The 15,073-nt window shown below is 38.1% G+C and overlaps 3 protein-coding genes across 4 annotated transcripts; 1 reads left to right on the top strand and 2 right to left on the bottom strand.

The window, feature by feature from the left end:
* Window positions 1-2,216: 2,216 nt before the first annotated feature.
* On the top strand, window positions 2,217-3,273 carry LOC117627915 (zinc-finger homeodomain protein 11-like). Its single transcript, XM_034360230.1, has one exon. It carries the CDS (start codon window positions 2,471-2,473, stop codon window positions 3,092-3,094), a length of 624 nt encoding a protein of 207 aa, XP_034216121.1. The 5' UTR covers window positions 2,217-2,470; the 3' UTR covers window positions 3,095-3,273.
* Window positions 3,274-5,506: 2,233 nt separating this feature from the next.
* Window positions 5,507-7,792, bottom strand: LOC117628800 (calmodulin-like). The gene is made up of 4 exons (XM_034361324.1): window positions 7,533-7,792; window positions 6,550-6,707; window positions 5,957-6,037; window positions 5,507-5,853 (listed from the first exon to the last, which is right to left on the bottom strand). The coding sequence occupies exons 1-4, from the start codon at window positions 7,606-7,608 to the stop codon at window positions 5,719-5,721; spliced, it is 450 nt and encodes a 149-aa protein (XP_034217215.1). The 5' UTR covers window positions 7,609-7,792; the 3' UTR covers window positions 5,507-5,718.
* A 565-nt stretch (window positions 7,793-8,357) lies between these two features.
* On the bottom strand, window positions 8,358-14,946 carry LOC117628798 (putative 3,4-dihydroxy-2-butanone kinase). 2 transcript variants are annotated; one of them, XM_034361322.1, is made up of 20 exons: window positions 14,657-14,946; window positions 14,316-14,389; window positions 14,125-14,188; window positions 13,907-14,019; window positions 13,751-13,798; window positions 13,387-13,458; window positions 13,218-13,307; window positions 12,799-12,972; window positions 12,402-12,485; window positions 11,990-12,045; window positions 11,202-11,332; window positions 11,036-11,128; window positions 10,751-10,815; window positions 10,304-10,447; window positions 10,095-10,135; window positions 9,603-9,686; window positions 9,421-9,494; window positions 9,204-9,316; window positions 9,026-9,121; window positions 8,358-8,909 (listed from the first exon to the last, which is right to left on the bottom strand). In XM_034361322.1, the coding sequence occupies exons 1-20, from the start codon at window positions 14,694-14,696 to the stop codon at window positions 8,781-8,783; spliced, it is 1,785 nt and encodes a 594-aa protein (XP_034217213.1). In that variant the 5' UTR covers window positions 14,697-14,946; the 3' UTR covers window positions 8,358-8,780. The 2 variants fall into 2 exon arrangements, with proteins under 2 accessions (XP_034217213.1, XP_034217214.1); XM_034361323.1 differs by lacking the exon at window positions 14,657-14,946 and adding an exon at window positions 14,484-14,591.
* Window positions 14,947-15,073: the final 127 nt, after the last annotated feature.

Raw genomic sequence — 15,073 nt, 5'->3', positions numbered from 1 at the left:
GCAGATATTAGCTAGGAATGGGTGAAGATAAAACCAGTTTAATCTTTGTTGACAGATTACATGCATATCTCATATATAGATCAAGTGCAATGTAACATTCACCAATTGCAGATTATTCTCTTTAATTAATATTGTTACAATTTACAAGCTTTGCTGCTTCCTGCGTAAGTTTGTTGTTTTAAGTAATACTTCAACGTCAAGTCACGCCCAGAAAAAAAGAAGAAAGAGATGTAGCTAGCATTTTAAAATAATGTTTCACCAAACAAAAACAGTTTAGATGTATATATTAATCTAATTAAAATGTCTAAAGCACATGTTTAAATACCTTAGAGCTCCACTGATCAATGATCACACAACTACTTCAATGATTGTTCATTTTTAATCTCAGGTCAATTAATTAATTAAATGTTTGTCGGGTTCATGAACTTGTAACATTTTTTTTTATTACCACATTATGTGCGAGCTGAGGAGGACCGACGAGGATGAAAGTCAGAAATGTTCTCTTGTCCAACTTCTTTCTGATTCTGATGGCAGTCATTCTCATTTAGTCGGATATAATAAATACTATAGTATGTATATAGGTTTTTAAAGTAAATATGGAGTCAAACGATGGCCATTAAGCATCATGCATGGCAGGAATTGCAGCCTTAAGCTAGCCCCAGGCAGTGGTGTAGCCATATATGCCAGCTTGTACAGTGCTGCAACAGTGACTTCACACTGAGTGAGTGGTGTGGATAAAAGGAAACAAGGCGGTGCTACCAGCAAAAGCCACAAAAGCCAAAAAGCAAAAAGCCAAAAGCCATAAGCCATAAGCGAAAGACAATTATTATAATGGTTATTTCCCTACACCACACAAATACAAATGAAGACTCTGTCTAATACTGATCAACAAGAGTGAACCGTGAACAGGAAACCGTTGCCACCCAACTTCACATCATACATCATGAATAATCTTTATGTTACATTATATATGCTCAACTCACTCACACCATTCCACTTTCCTATTTGCTATTATCCAGCCCCGAGCCTCGGCTTTAGTCACACCATTATCATTTTTATATATATCTTACCCGTCAAAGTCAATGCTCTATATGATCACAAGGGTCATTAAATCCCCTACCATATCTTAAAGCATGGGCCGAAAACTTTAAAAGATTTTGCGCATCTTTATTTATTGTCTATTAATTTTGAATTGGATGCTTAAATTCTAACGCGTGTATAGCTATCGATACGGAGTTATTAGCCTAGCACATATACTATGTACTAGTGCCTGACAGATTATTCCTTGTGTGACAGCAAGAATTGATGGGTTTAGGCATGGTTTGCTTGGCTGCATATGGACTAGAGAATTAACAGATGGGCATGGCCTAGCTTCTGTGTGATCATTTGCTTGTGGGTGTACCGGAGGACAGGATGCCCTGCAGTGAGTGAATAGAATATTTATTTGTGCATGTAATTTTGATGTGGTTAATATAACATAATAATTAGATAGAAGTTTATACAGATACTGATTGCAATGTTGTCGTACATGGGAAGTGACATAGATTGCCTTTACCAATTAATGCTAAACTACAAAATACTAGTCTTTTGTTATAAGCCTACTTTACTTTCCCAACGTGAATTATTGGATTAAACCCATACCACTCCAGCTTCACGACAGGGCCCGCTACGGCCTAAAGCCTCCTCTCTCCCCTCTCCCCTCTGAAACTGAAGCATTCACTCCATCGCTATTGTAATTATTTTGTAATATTGCTTGCTACTAGGACACTTTTGCCCATTCGTCTTCCTCCAAACTACAAGTTACAACCATGAGTGAATATCCATCCCTTGCCCATACCTCCTCCTCCCTACTCATGAGTTGTTCGACGACTTTGGGGAGAAACTCTCGTGTGCACCGAGTGTAATACTTTTTGTTATTCTCAACTAATAACGTAATGACACAGAAAATAATTTTTTCACATTTTATTGTGTTATTGTCCTAAAACTCCTGTTATAGGTAAGTTTTATTGGACGACCTTGACTTCCCTTTTATTTTATTAAGCTTCTAGCGTTCATGAACCCAATATCCTTTTTATCACCCTTGCTTTTCCTAGATTTACGAATATGCCATGGCACGTCTCATTTTCTCATCCTTAATACGGCTACTCTTTCAGTAATATATGTATACCCGTGGTTGAGTTGTGTCCAAATGCCACCGCAAAGTCCCCCATACATAAAGATCATGGGTCACCTCACCTGCTTCATTTTTTTCATTTTTTCATTTAGATAGATATCCATATATAGAAAGGTGCAAAAGTATAGTTGTTCACAATTACGGCTAGCTAACATGGGCACTAGTGTAAATAATCGAACCAAACAGTACCACTTTGAAAACCTCTCTGCCCATTTTTATACACTGCAATTGTAATCTCAAAGACAGAGAGAGAAATTAGAGAGAGAAAAAGAGAGAGAAAAAAAAGAAAAGAGGGAGATGGAAGGAGATCATCATGATCAGAACACAAATGAAGTATACAGAGAGTGCTTGAGGAACCATGCAGCGAGCCTTGGCAGCTACGCCACAGACGGCTGCGGAGAGTTCACACTCGACGACGCATCCCCAGGTGGCCTACAATGCGCCGCCTGCGGATGCCACCGAAACTTCCACCGCAGAGTCGCCTATGCAGCCACGTCATCACAAGCTGCAGGAGGCAGCGGCAGATCATCAGGTCATCATCATCATCATCATAATCGTGTGATCATGAGCAGCAGCAGCCGAGGCCGAGATCCGAGCGACAACACTATAGCAACACAAGATCAACTCATGGATTACAATGCTGGCGGTGGTGGGTCCCCGGACAGTGGAGACAGGATGAGCGGGAAGAAGCGGTTCAGGACAAAGTTCACGGCGGAGCAGAAGGAGAAGATGCTGGCGTTTGCAGAGAAGCTGGGGTGGAAGCTGCAGAGGAAGGATCTAGAAGATGAGATTGAGAGGTTCTGCAGGAGTATAGGGGTAAGCAGACAGGTATTCAAGGTGTGGATGCATAACCACAAGAACCTTTCCTCATCTTCTACTTCTGCATCTACTGGCAATGCCTCTTCTCTCACTACCCAGTAGTACTACAAGCTTTCTCTCTGTCTCTCTCTCTCTTGGCTATGCCTAGGCCTTTTCTATGGGTCTACTACTACTCATTATATCAGATAGACTAATTAATTAACTGTTTTCTATGGTCTTCATTTTTTGCTTTTCCTCATAAACTAATTAAGCTATATATAATTAATCATTGCCTTCCTTTTTTTCTTTGTAGTTCTGTATATATGCTGCATGTTAATTGGTTCTTCTATATCAACTTGAAATTAATCATCTCACAGATCTATAGTAATTACTGATGAGATAGTTTCCATTTGGTTAATCATTTCCTAATTATCCGGTGGAAATACTGATGATGAGTTATTTTTAATTTTAATTTTAATGAAAACTGACAAGACCTCCTTCCTTAGAGATATATATATATATATATATATATATATATATATATATATTCTGGTTCTGCGTGGCCCGCCTCTCCCCCTTTAGCTAGCTTCAAGGCTTTAGAAAAAGTTACATGAATATCTTGTCCTATCAAATTAAACATCTCTTCAACTCTTTCATGATTCATACTCCTTTTCAAAAATCAGTTATCAGAATCACAAAGAAAATACAAATAACCACGCGACATCTCAAATCAGAATATCGGTTCAATTTTTTTGTTAATTAACTTTGATGCATGACATGAGAGAGAATCCATTTTAGTGTAATCATTTCCATTTTTTTGTTTTGTATGTACGCGGAGAGTGGAGACACAAGAAAATGTTTGCCGACAAACATACCTTACCTCTCTCACCTCTCCCCCGCTATAGTTGTTACCAATCGTGAAGACATGCATTATCCAACCTCATGTCAAGTCCAAATCAAATTCATCCTTGCTGGCATGGCTTGTCTGTCCACCCTTGCAATATTATCTGTCCGCTAGTGACGAATTGCATTCTTCATAGTCCATAGAAAGGAGTGATTATGCTTAATTAATTCCTTCAATCTATTGCTATTGCTTGAGGAGAAGCATTGGATCATACGCAATTTTGTATGATTTACTTTCTTCATCTACCTATATCCTATCCATATAGTCACAAAAAAAAAAAGCAGCTTTGAGATGACCAAGACATCAGTTTTCCATTGCTTTTATAAATGTAGCACTTGTGTTCTTCACCATCCCATAAAACCTTATATATATCTCACAACTAGCGCATAATTAACTTGTTTGTCGACAATAGCCTTGGCAGGTGCAGGATCCGTTCTTCAAATGATGAAAGCGACTTAAGTCTCTCAATATGATTTCGTGCTCAACAATCTTGGATGTATGTAGGTAATCGCACTGTGGCAATCTCCACAGACACGTAAGTTGTTGGTGATTAGGATATAGGTGCACCTGGTGGAGTAGTTAGGATTGCATAGGCCAGAGCCAACTTCTCACTATGCTCGAAAAGAAGGTCTCCTTTCTCTTCATCATCGACATCGTGAAGTGCGAAATGTCTTTGATACGTTTAAACAAGTCAGCAAGGGTCTCATAAATTTCTTGAGACTCTGGATGAGTCCTATCACCCACAAAGAAGGCTGCATTTCCTTTCTTTCCTTGCACCCAACTGCAACCGAGCCTCTTCTTGATGCCCGTATATATGTTTCATTAGCGATCTGATTCTAGCCACATTTTCCAACGCGCGCCTGCCATTGGCATATAGGCTTGAAAGCAATGTATATGAACTACCATTCTCTGACTTCGTCTCTGATAACCGTGCATTCCGTAACCTGTCATTAGTGAAGTCCAAGAAACAGCATTCCTTTGTTGCATGTAGTCGAACACAACTCTAGGAGCAGCATCGATGTCTCCAGATTTGGAATGCATATCAACAAGGCAATTGGCCACATGACATCTCTTTCTCCCTCGAAACAGAGGCACGGATGGTTCGCCCTTGATGACATCTCTTTCTCCCTCGGTTCAATTCTAGAATGGACCTCTGGCTCAGGAGACAAGTTTCGTTACCCTCAAAAGAAAGGAGTCATTCTATAGAGAGGGTCTTATACATAACCCTTAAGTGAGGTCCTATTTCTTAACTGTTGGATCAGACTAACCAATTTGATCCAACAATTAAGAGATAAGGCCTCACCTAAGGGCCATAGAAAAGTGAGTAAAATATGAGGTGGTGTTTGCCGCTTTTGCATATTATTTCTAGGCCTATACCAACACTAGGAAGAAGACGGCCCAAGCTTTATATGTTTTAGGCCTTATGTTCTGTTATGCGTGGGCATTTTACACGCCATTTGTCTGAAGCTTTGCAGATTTTGACCGAGTAACCTTTTCTGAATCGGCCTTTCGATTGGGCCTTCTTTGATCTCTTATTCATATGATTGTTTTAGCCCAGAACAGCAAACTTTTGACGCAATGTGTCAGCACAGCAGCAAACTTCTGCTTATTATACTAGGAATTCAGCGAGGGAATAAGAAAGAAATATTAAGAAATTCCCGAAAGAAAAGAGAAATCCACATAGATAAGCACAACATTTTATAATTCAGCAGCAAAGCTAAATTCTACCCAACAACATAAAAGAGAATTCTACCTTGTCAACAATGGTCCAAATACTAATTCTATAATAAACCGCGCATGTTTAATCAATACCCCTACCCTGTTTAGAATCCAAAAGCTACATTCACTTGTTAAGCATCATTCTCACGAACTCCTCATAGTTCACCTGCCCATCGCCATCTTCATCTGCTTCACGAATCATTTCATCCACTTCTTCATCTGTCAGTTTCTCCCCAAGATTTGCCATTACATGTCGAAGCTGCATGGTTTCAAATATGCAAAAAGGATGGTTTTCGGTATAAGCTTCCACTACGCCCAATCTTAAATAGATCATCCAAAAAATAGCTAATTAAAATCTTTACCTCAGCAGCAGAAATAAAGCCATTCTGGTCCTTATCAAAGACCTTGAAAGCTTCTCTGAGTTCCTCCTCAGAATCAGTATCCTGTGGAAGTTTTAGTTCAACAAACTTTGCGTGTAAATACATATCTAAACTATTCCAATCACATATCCAGACCACGGGCAGAAAAGTACAACAAAATTTGCAGAGGCCCCAATAAACAAAGGAAGGAAAGGTTCAATGGAAACATATCGATACTGTGTCTTCAATTCTATAATTATCAATACCTATTATTACAAACTGCACAGTCAAGACTCGAGAGATACTACCCCGATGATTGCCCAAAGATTGAAAAATATTAGTGTTGCTACCATAATGCATTAGTTATAATTATAAGTGACACTAACAAACATTGTAGTTAGTTTTCTGTAAAGATCAAACCAAAACAGAGCAATTACATTTAAATGAAAGATTTATCAGCGTCCACAAGATCCCCATTTTCATGTGATTCACCAAAGTTGAGTTGAACCAAGCACGAAGCACAATAGATTACCAGCCTGAGAATTCTAGGGGGTAAAAAGCAATATGACACTATAATGGATACATAATGTAGATACCTTCATCTTCCTTGCCATCAAATTCAGAAACTCAGAGAAATCAATTGTGCCATTCTGGTCAGCATCAACTTCGTTGATCATGTCCTGCAATTCAGCCTCAGTGGGATTTTGTCCCAGAGATCTCATCACAGTCCCCAACTCTTTGGTAGTGATGCAACCTATGTGAAAACAAACATGAATTATAAGTAAGTCTCTTTGTGCAAACCTTATGTGGTCTTCTGCCAGAAAAATCAGAAGTAGCAGCAGAGTGAACAAGACAGAACCCATAATAAGTTAATCACACAGAGACATCAACATTTCCAGAACTCGTCTCAAGGACATGTGGCCCAATGGATGAAAAGGCTGTGTTGTACGCTGACAACTTAAACCTATGCATTACCAACCCCAGTTTTATGCTATGAATGTAGAACTGATAGCCTAGTAGTAGAAGAGGTTAGAAATCATTCGTGGGTTTTACAAGACAAGAGGGCAAAGTCCATAAAGAATATTCTACAATGAAAAACAGAAAACCACAAAAGAAGTTTAGGTCCAGAGATTGTGTAATTCAAAAACTTGATTCATGAACTTCTAATCTAACTACTTTTTATTTTATTTTCGTATCCCTTGGAATTTAGTTGTATAGAGCATTTCTTATGCATATGGGTATCGCATATGCAATGAAATCCAATACCAAGTCAAGTGGATATTGATTTAAAATTTTCTCTCCTATTCTCCCGATTAAATATATATATATATATATATATATCTATCCTATTCTTCAGTTCAGTAAATATTCTTCAAATGTTTTAGGGACCTAATGAACCTAAAAAATCAACGTTAAAGGAAACAAAGAAGCAAGAAGAACTAAATAATGGTCACGAAGAGCAATCCTTTACTTGATTTTGCTAGAGGAAGAAGACAGTATCAAAATCATAATTCATAACCAACAGACGTAAATAAACCCAAGAAATCTAGACATGAAATATAAGAATGGGTAGAAATACCATCGCCATCTTTGTCAAAGAGGCAAAAAGCTTCCTTGAACTCGGCGATCTGCTCCTCGGTTAGCTGCTCAGCCATTTGGTCTCTGTTCTGATTTTGGCGAAATGTGGAGTTTGGATTTAGTTGACCGATGAAATCAATCAAACTTTTGGCCCTTTGTCTATACTAATAACAATAAGTACAACCATTTATTTTCGTTAGAAATTCAAGTCTCTTTAGAATAAATCAATTATAACTGGATCCTTGTTACTACTACCAGGTTTTTTTAAAAAAATTTGGGGTCAATACTAGTTGTTAGAATCTAATCTAACGGTTGAGATTCAACCATTGTGTTCTCTGCAGCCAGCCTGCCTGCCGTGTGAGTCGCTTCGCTTGTATTACGTACCTGCAAGGATATCCAGGGGCCCACTAATTCGGTGTCCATGTCGGGCCTGCTTCTCCTTGTTTCTTACAGTGAAAGTTCACCGAAACGTAAAATACTATCATGAGGTCATTTCAAGCGACGCGTCTTTCGTTCTTTGACACGCTATCGATTGCCTTTATTAATTTAAATTTAACTAACGCTAATTCCTTTGTTTTGTCATCCATTTTTCTCTTTTCTTTTCTTTTCTTTTCTTTTCTTTTTACAAATGGTAATTAAATAAAATTGATATACGTGCCTTATTCTCTATCATTTATAAACGTTATATTTCCTGACTGGTATTTGAGGCAGCTACATACATCAAGTCTGACCGAGTATAAGGGTTGGGATGAAAAATTAATGCAAAAAGAAAATATATAATATGACTGACAATAACAATTTTATCTCTAAAATAAATAAAGTTGGATACATCTTCAAACCAAGCCAAAGGGCGGGTTGCTTTATAAATTTGCGTCAGCATAGTTAAAGAGAAATCATTATAAATAAAAAAAAGTTGAGCGTTTGAAACAGATGGTTGCTTACAACTGAACTTACAACCACATGCGCGCTTAGATCGATATTGATGCACATTATTCTGATTCTGAATGCTATCAAATATCAATATTTGAAATTTACATATTTCTAAACAGATATCAAGACAGACATGGTATCATTATCATACGGATGGAACTCGCTCTCTCAGCATTACGCACAAAAAGCATACGCGGAAAGCCCAAATTGTTAGTGGTGCAAAAATTTGAACAAAAATTAGTTGGCTGCCTGTATGTATGCATGTATGTATCTGCAGTTAAAAATGGCAGAAATGCAACAACAGCTCTAACGCATTGCTCTATGAAGATGTCTGGTATTTGTACTTGACAGCTAAGGCTGCTGCTCTGTACCACGATGCGGCCGCCATTGCACCTGGGTCTGGGACTGAGGCAAGTTTCTCCCCAGATATATAACTTGATCGGCCAGCCTACAAAGAACAGGACGTCAGATTACCATTTACAAGGAGGATGGCTTCACTCGAGCAAACTGTAATTGGGATTCTAAAGAAAAATTTACAAAAAAGAGAATCAGCTTATATTCCACCTGTGCCTGCATGTGCTTCGTTGACTCAGCTCCAGCCAGTGCTGCTTCAGATGAGAGAAGAAAAGCAGTCGCAGGATCATCACCAGCCTTTAACCTCTGTTTTTCAAAACAGATATAAGTACCAAATTATGAGGCCACGGCAACAAAGAAGAAGAAGAAAATGATAATTATCGACGACCTCCTGAAGAACTGCTGATGCTGGAATAAGGGCATCTAACAATGTCCGGTAACCAGCACTAGCCCCACCATATTTACTGACAGCAGCAATGGAAGCTTCAAGCGCTTCAGCCCCTGAATCAAGAGAATGTTAAGTCAAGGTGAAAAGAATCAAGAGAATGTTAAGTCAAGGTGAAAAGAGTCTAAAAATTATCCCATTAGGAGGGGAATTGTCTCACAATTTTTTGATGCGACAGCTCCTTGGGTGCTTGCTTTCAACTGTGCATAGGCTGCCTTGCAAAATATGGTATATCTGTATCAAGAATATAGATGTAAAGAAGCATGTCTGGGTAAATGCAGCTAAAAAACATTACTGAAAAAATTTCTGTCAAAATTTATTGAAACAGGGGAAGCTGAATACAGGATCCCGCTTGTGCCGCCCATAACTCTTCTGACAGACGATGCAATTTCATTCACTGTTTCGGTTGCATCATTCAGGGGATAACTGCAATACGGCAATACAGACACGACCATGAATAAAAGATTAGTTTGGAATGATAATCACCGGGTATGAACAATTAATTCTCTATATTGCTAATAAAACTGTTCAGAAACCTGAAAGCAACAAATTTGTAATACTATATTTTCATTATTTTCTTTTTTTGGCTAGGAAAATAAGGGAAATGACACAGGATTGAACCCAGGCATGCTACTTTCCACACTGCCCTATCATGTTTTCTCTAATAACAGGCACGCTATTCCAACAATGCATTATGAAGACAACATCAAAAGTCAGTCATGTGCATATTCTTCTTCTAGTAAAACATGACAAGATTTGTCCACCACTCCCCCTCTGGAACCAAAAATTAAAATAAAAAAGGAAAAAGAAAAGGAAACTGAAAATCAAACCTACTTTTGCATGTCTTCCAAAACTGCTGCCGCACCTCTATACATCTGCAACAGAAAGCAATTTTTTTTTTGGTCAGAGAGAGCATAAGATTTAGCATGTGACAATTCTTTGATTTGGAAGACAAAAAAGATCAAGGACAGGCACAAGATTTAGCATGCAACATATCATGAATCAAGAAGTAAATGAAAGAAAGGATCAAGGTGGGGACTTACGGTTGACCCACAGTCACCATCACCTACTTTGCTATCCCATTCATTCAAATTGTCCCTAAGTTTTTTCACAGCATGTGCAGCTGCTTCAATAGCCACCTCAAGAATCTGGCCTTGTGCATTCAGTTGTGCTGGCCGACCTAATGACTAATTGAAAGCAAAGAGTTAGTAGAGGCAAAAAACACAAACAAGTGCACCCAATTATGCCCTTTTTTTGTTGTTGAAAAAGACACCCAATTATGCTATGAAACTACTATTCTACCATAACCTGTTCAACAATTTTGGACACCAACACTAATGTCAACGACCAATACATACTTGTAAAAACAGAAAACAAAGTTATTCACCCACCAGACAACTTACAGAAAAGTCGAAGTGTAGACTGACAAGGACATGTTCTAAGAACACGGTTGTACATACCTATTTGTTCAAACAAAGGTACGAACATACCTCATCACTCTTTGTTGAGCGAGATGGAGGCAATGGAACAGGAATCTTTGCAGGTGGGTGATTGCCTGCAAGCAAGGACAACCACTGAGTTCAACATACCTAATTTTGACTTATTTTTAATGTTTAATAAGTATATATGGTAATAATGAAGTGTAGTATGTATTTTTATACAACAGAAAAATAACTTATTCATGACACCAATGCCACTAGACATTCATGAAAGCAAATACTATTTACAAAGTAAAACATGAATATAAGAAACATTCAAACACCATAATCAGATACCATCAACACCAACAGGCCAATGTGGAGCCTTTGTTGCAGCATCCAGACGTTGCAAAATAGCTTGATCAGCCTTCATGATAGAAATTGAAAAACCTGAAGAAACAGTGTCAAGAATGTGTATATTATTAATATAACTAACACTCTCAGCATGTGTCAGAGAACAAACCTGCCATATCAAGAGAAGTCATAAATGACCCAGTATATACTCTATCAACAGCCAATCCATGTTCCAGCTGCAACTTAGGTACTGCTTTACCGGATGCAATCATCAGTTCCATTACAGGAGTTGCACCTAACCTGCCATAAAAGAAAAGAAAAACGAAAGTAACATAATAAGAGTTCTGCCTGGACTGACATTGGAATTTAATTGGAAAATAACAAACGGAGTAAGAAAGAAATTTCAACATTGCCTTTCCTCATAAATTTACAATGCTAGCTTTAATTGACTTGGTAAAAAAAAATATACAACTCTTAAGCAAATATATAGCATGAAAGACATTTTGTACACAACATTTTTCCTCTTTCAACTTTCGATATGAATAATGGTAAGGGATCATGTCACTGAATCTAGAGTTAAAAAGACAAAACGGTCATCTTTACTTGTATCTATAAGGGAATAGTTTCCCATAAAACACAAATAGTAACTGAGAGAGAGAGAGAGAGAGAGAGAGAGAGAGAGAGAGAGAGAGAGAGAGAGAGGAACATATTGATCTGAATTCGGGATAGTTCCTCTCAAGATGCCAAATTTTTTTTTTTTCTTTTCCATTTCCATTGACATGCAAACCTCTGGAAGAAGAAAATGGAAAGTTAAATCCACTCAACTGAGTAAGCATATTTTCTCTCAGATCATCAGATTCTTGTTCTATCAATTATGATGCACCTTGCATCAGTAATGTTTTAAGTCCCATATAATTAAATTCTCATATAATCCATAAAGTAAAAAACCCAACGTACCCGTTGACCATAAGCACAACTCTACTACCTCGAGTAATTGGAACGTAGTTAGTTTCCTGCAAAAAAATATAAATTGGATCTTTTAGAAATTTAGAGCTTGATTCAGCGAGTTGTAGGAAAAAAATGTAGATACAAAATAGTTCATCCTATGCATTGTGAAAGCGCTTTGTTCACCGCACTCTAGAATTGGAATGAAGTGTTGAATCAATTCTATACATTCCCCTTTTTCTTATGTATATCCTACTCAACTACCTAAGAATCGATTGACTATCTTCACTAGACAATATTCTTACCACACATTTAACTGGACTCTAACTTACTTGAGGCATGAACTATATATTAAATGTCCATTCTTATTACGTAAAGAAAACATATTTGACATAAGCATTGATTAAAAAGTATGGGGGTATACTGGCGACAAAATCTGCTTAAGAACATGAGAAACTATCACATCCACGGGTTGAAGGTCAGCTACAGCAGCACCAGGTTCTCCATGCTGTAAAAGTAATCCAGTTTTAGTCAGCTTGACAAAGTATTTAAGAAGTAAATAAAAGTGCCAGTCCGTATGAACAGTATGCTGGTAAATCATAGCCAGATACAAATCCCATAGGGTTAAAAACAATCAATTCAGGATATGGTTTGACGAATTTGAGCAAATATAATGAATTCCAATGTATGGTATGCAAACCAGAAACAGACTAATGTTTATGGTATGCAAACCAGAAACAGACTGATGTTTTAACATGATTAGAAAACAAGCGCATAACTTTTGGATTTATGGACCAGGTTACTTGCTGAGAATAACTTACGATTCCAAGACCAAGTTCCATCTTTCCTGGACCCACACGGTCCGGTGTAACCCGACCAGGCAATGTGCAAACAGATAATGCAACACCCATTGTTCCAACCATTTCAGATGCACGACTTGCTTCTGCGGCAACATCGGCAAGCGAAAGGCCAGCAGCAGCAGCAGCTCCAGCAATCTGTTCACAAAGAGGTCACAAATTTGAAGATTAACAATTGATACTACGAACCAGTGTTTTAATTAGGATGTGAAGACATGGGTGAAAAGGTTTCCAACCCTTCAGGAACATAACACCCTATTTCTAACATCCTTCACAATGAGCTTTCACGCATACATGAAATGACAGATAACACAAAGAAATGGTTGAATACAATAGTTTAAAGAAACCACATTACAAATGGAAACAGTTGAGAGAGAGAGAACCTTATGAATAAGAATGGTCCCGGCCAAACCCCTTCGACCAGCTATGCCTCGAGGCGGGGGTAATGCACAATCATCTCCAACAATTACAGTCTGCAACATTAAAGGGCAGTCCCTTTGTTTATACCCTCTGGTGCTTGCTAAAGGAAAGAATTCACAAAATAAAGCATACCTCTACTTTATAACCTTCTGATTTTGCTTGCTCTGCAGCTAAACCAAAATTTAAACAGTCCCCAGTATAATTCTGTCAACAACCAAAAAGCAACAACATATATCAAGAAAACCAAAAGCCGCATTTCCAAATTTGGCCCTGCTTGTCACCATAAATATTTATGAATCCGAGAAGAAATTCCAGAATTTTATACAGATGAAGATGCAATTTTCCACCAATTTCTATTACTATTTAATGTTTTCAATTTCTATCAATAATGGGTTTTCAGAATGCTCCAACCACATGCCATTGCTGTCATTTAACATCCCAACCACACATAGAATACCCTCACAAAGCAAATTTTAACACAAAGTAGAAATTATACCTTGACAATCAGAAGGCAACCCATAGGACCAGTTACAGCTCGGATGCCCTAAAGTTCAATCATATTAGATCAAAGTCACCTAGGTAACAATCGTACATAAATCGACAAGGTGTAATTTCCTTCCAATTAAAAGAAATAAATTGCAGGAGACCATACTGCTAGAACTGAATCAACTGGTGGTGAGGCAAAAACATCCCCACATATAGCTGCTGTCAGCATCCCTTCCCCCACAAATCCAGCATGTGCAGGCTCATGCCCACTTCCACCACCTGTATGATCAAATTATTAAGAAAATCCTCTGTGTCATACACGCTTTAAAATTTCATTTTCATTCTTACATTGAAAAGATTTTAATTGCAGAGACTCAAACAAACCTGATATAACAGCAACTTTGTCATATGTACCACCGGAGACATCAGCTCGCAACACAACCTTCACCTGTAATCCCCATTTAGGAAATGACACAATTATATTAGTTATTTGCATACTTAAGGCTATGGCATTGAGGGATAAACACAAGGCGGAGGTAAAATAAAGAAAGGAACAAAGCAACAGGAAAAAATACCTGAGGGAAACCATCTAAGTACTGCAGCCCAGGATAAGTTTCAACAAGACCCTCGATGAACTCAGTCACCACATCTGCAACCATGGATACAAAAAATTCAGAAGTCTCTTAGTGAAAATTAAGCAAACGTTATGCTTCATTTCTCTTGTTACTACAAGTGACCCCCACCTAAAGTGCACAGAAGTATCGTGACCCCTAAATTTCATTATCTTCACATTTCCTCTCATTTTACTCGGCAACATACTCGAAAAATCAAACACGAAGTTGAGGGATAATCACAAGGAAGGGCAAAAAAATAATCGGAGTAGAAAATGCAAGAGTGAGGAAGGCGAATTGCGTACCATTGGGGTCGTTGATGAGCTTCTTGGCGTGAAAAGCCATGGCGATGATAAGCAATTAAACCCTAGCCAACAGTGGTTTGCATGAGAGAGAGAGAGAGAGAGAGAGAGAGAGAGAGAGAGGGAAAGAGAGTAGATGGTATTGGTGGAGTCGGGCTCTGCGTCTGTATATATATGTGTGTGAAAAGTCTCTCTCACCTGCGGTAGAGGGAGCTTTTGCTTGAGAAAAAAGTGGGTGTGCGAGTTGATGGTTGCTTGTCTGAGCAAGAAATTTCCTTGCTCTGTTTTTATCATTTTATCCTTCCTTTTTCTCACAAATTCCCTTTCTACCACTCAGCTTTTGTTTGTTTGTTTGTTTTTTTTTTTTTTGCCCCTTCCCTAATTATCTGATTAAGGACGGTAATTGGCAGTTCACTTTTG

Source organism: Prunus dulcis, chromosome 5 (genome assembly GCF_902201215.1).
Source record: "Prunus dulcis chromosome 5, ALMONDv2, whole genome shotgun sequence".
Classification (NCBI taxonomy): Eukaryota; Viridiplantae; Streptophyta; class Magnoliopsida; order Rosales; family Rosaceae; genus Prunus; species Prunus dulcis.
The sequence above is the reverse complement of the archived record's forward strand: the minus strand, read 5'-3'. Positions and strand labels throughout refer to the sequence as shown.